The sequence below is a fragment of the Sinocyclocheilus grahami genome, unplaced genomic scaffold, assembly GCF_001515645.1.
Source record: "Sinocyclocheilus grahami isolate Dianchi unplaced genomic scaffold, SAMN03320097.WGS_v1.1 scaffold136.1, whole genome shotgun sequence".
Classification (NCBI taxonomy): domain Eukaryota; kingdom Metazoa; phylum Chordata; class Actinopteri; order Cypriniformes; family Cyprinidae; genus Sinocyclocheilus; species Sinocyclocheilus grahami.
The window spans coordinates 1,426,968-1,427,964 of NW_015505315.1; the positions used below are offsets into that span (position 1 = coordinate 1,426,968).

General features: G+C 38.8%; 1 protein-coding gene across 1 annotated transcript in view; it reads right to left on the bottom strand.

Annotated features, from left to right (window-relative positions):
- The window catches only part of nfx1 (nuclear transcription factor, X-box binding 1), a 14,104-nt gene that overhangs the window by 11,055 nt on the left and 2,052 nt on the right, over positions 1 to 997 (bottom strand). The window contains 1 exon segment of the mRNA XM_016280050.1: positions 801 to 981. Within this exon segment, the coding sequence (XP_016135536.1) occupies positions 801 to 981 (181 nt within the window).

Genomic DNA, 997 nt, shown 5'->3' on the forward strand with positions numbered 1-997 from the left:
TAGCTGTAAGTGACAATAAAAAGAAAAGAATAAAACAAACACTTGTATATTTGTAGAAGTCCTGGGGCCTGTACCATGGAGCTAGCTGAACAAAATCTGGATTACATAATTGGGTTGAAGTTGACAAAACCAATCCAATCAGGTATTGTTAGTACCATGCTGATTATCAACTTCCTCCCTAAGCTCAGGCTTTAAACTTAGTTAATTAATAACTATTGAGGATTTGAAAGTGTGATAGTGTGATATCAGTAGTTAACAGCCAATCACGTGATGTGCAAAACTGAAAATGTGGTTTACTTCTCACAAGAAAATTTGTGAAATTCACTTCCCTCTTCTGCTGAATATTAAGAGAAAAAAGGGGACAAATAAAAGAACATCTACCTACAGCATAAAGTTAAAACAAGTTATTTTGTATAGTTGATTATATCTATAGGTCAGTCCACAATAAAACATTTTTTATATATGATATATAAGTTTTATATATTGACTCTTGCTACATTATACTGTATATATTTACATGCATTTAAACTAAAGGTTTACTATTAATTGTAAAATTGAAACCTGTGGAGTAACTTCATTGCATCAGAGATCACATTGCCCAGAGCTAATTGGTCCAATATTAATTTTAGATTGCTTACTCAAAACAAAACCTGCTACAGAGCATGTTAGCCATGGAGCTTAAGTTATAAGGCGACAAACACTTTGTGATGAACCACTTTCATTGTGCCTAAAACCCAGGATTGGCACATACTAATCTAAACCGGCTTCATGGTACAAGCCCCTGATCTAAAGCACATCACCTGTCTGGGTTTCTTTGCTTTTGGGAGGCTCCATGCACTTCACCGGTCCGGTCCGTCGCTCTGGACCTCCACCTCTCCTCGGCCCTGGATTCTGCAGTAGTGGCCTTTTCCCTCTTGCACCTCCTCTGTTCCTGTTGAACTCCTCACGGCTTCCCCCCTCACCTTCTGCACCTCTCCTCTCCTCCCCTCTCGCAGCT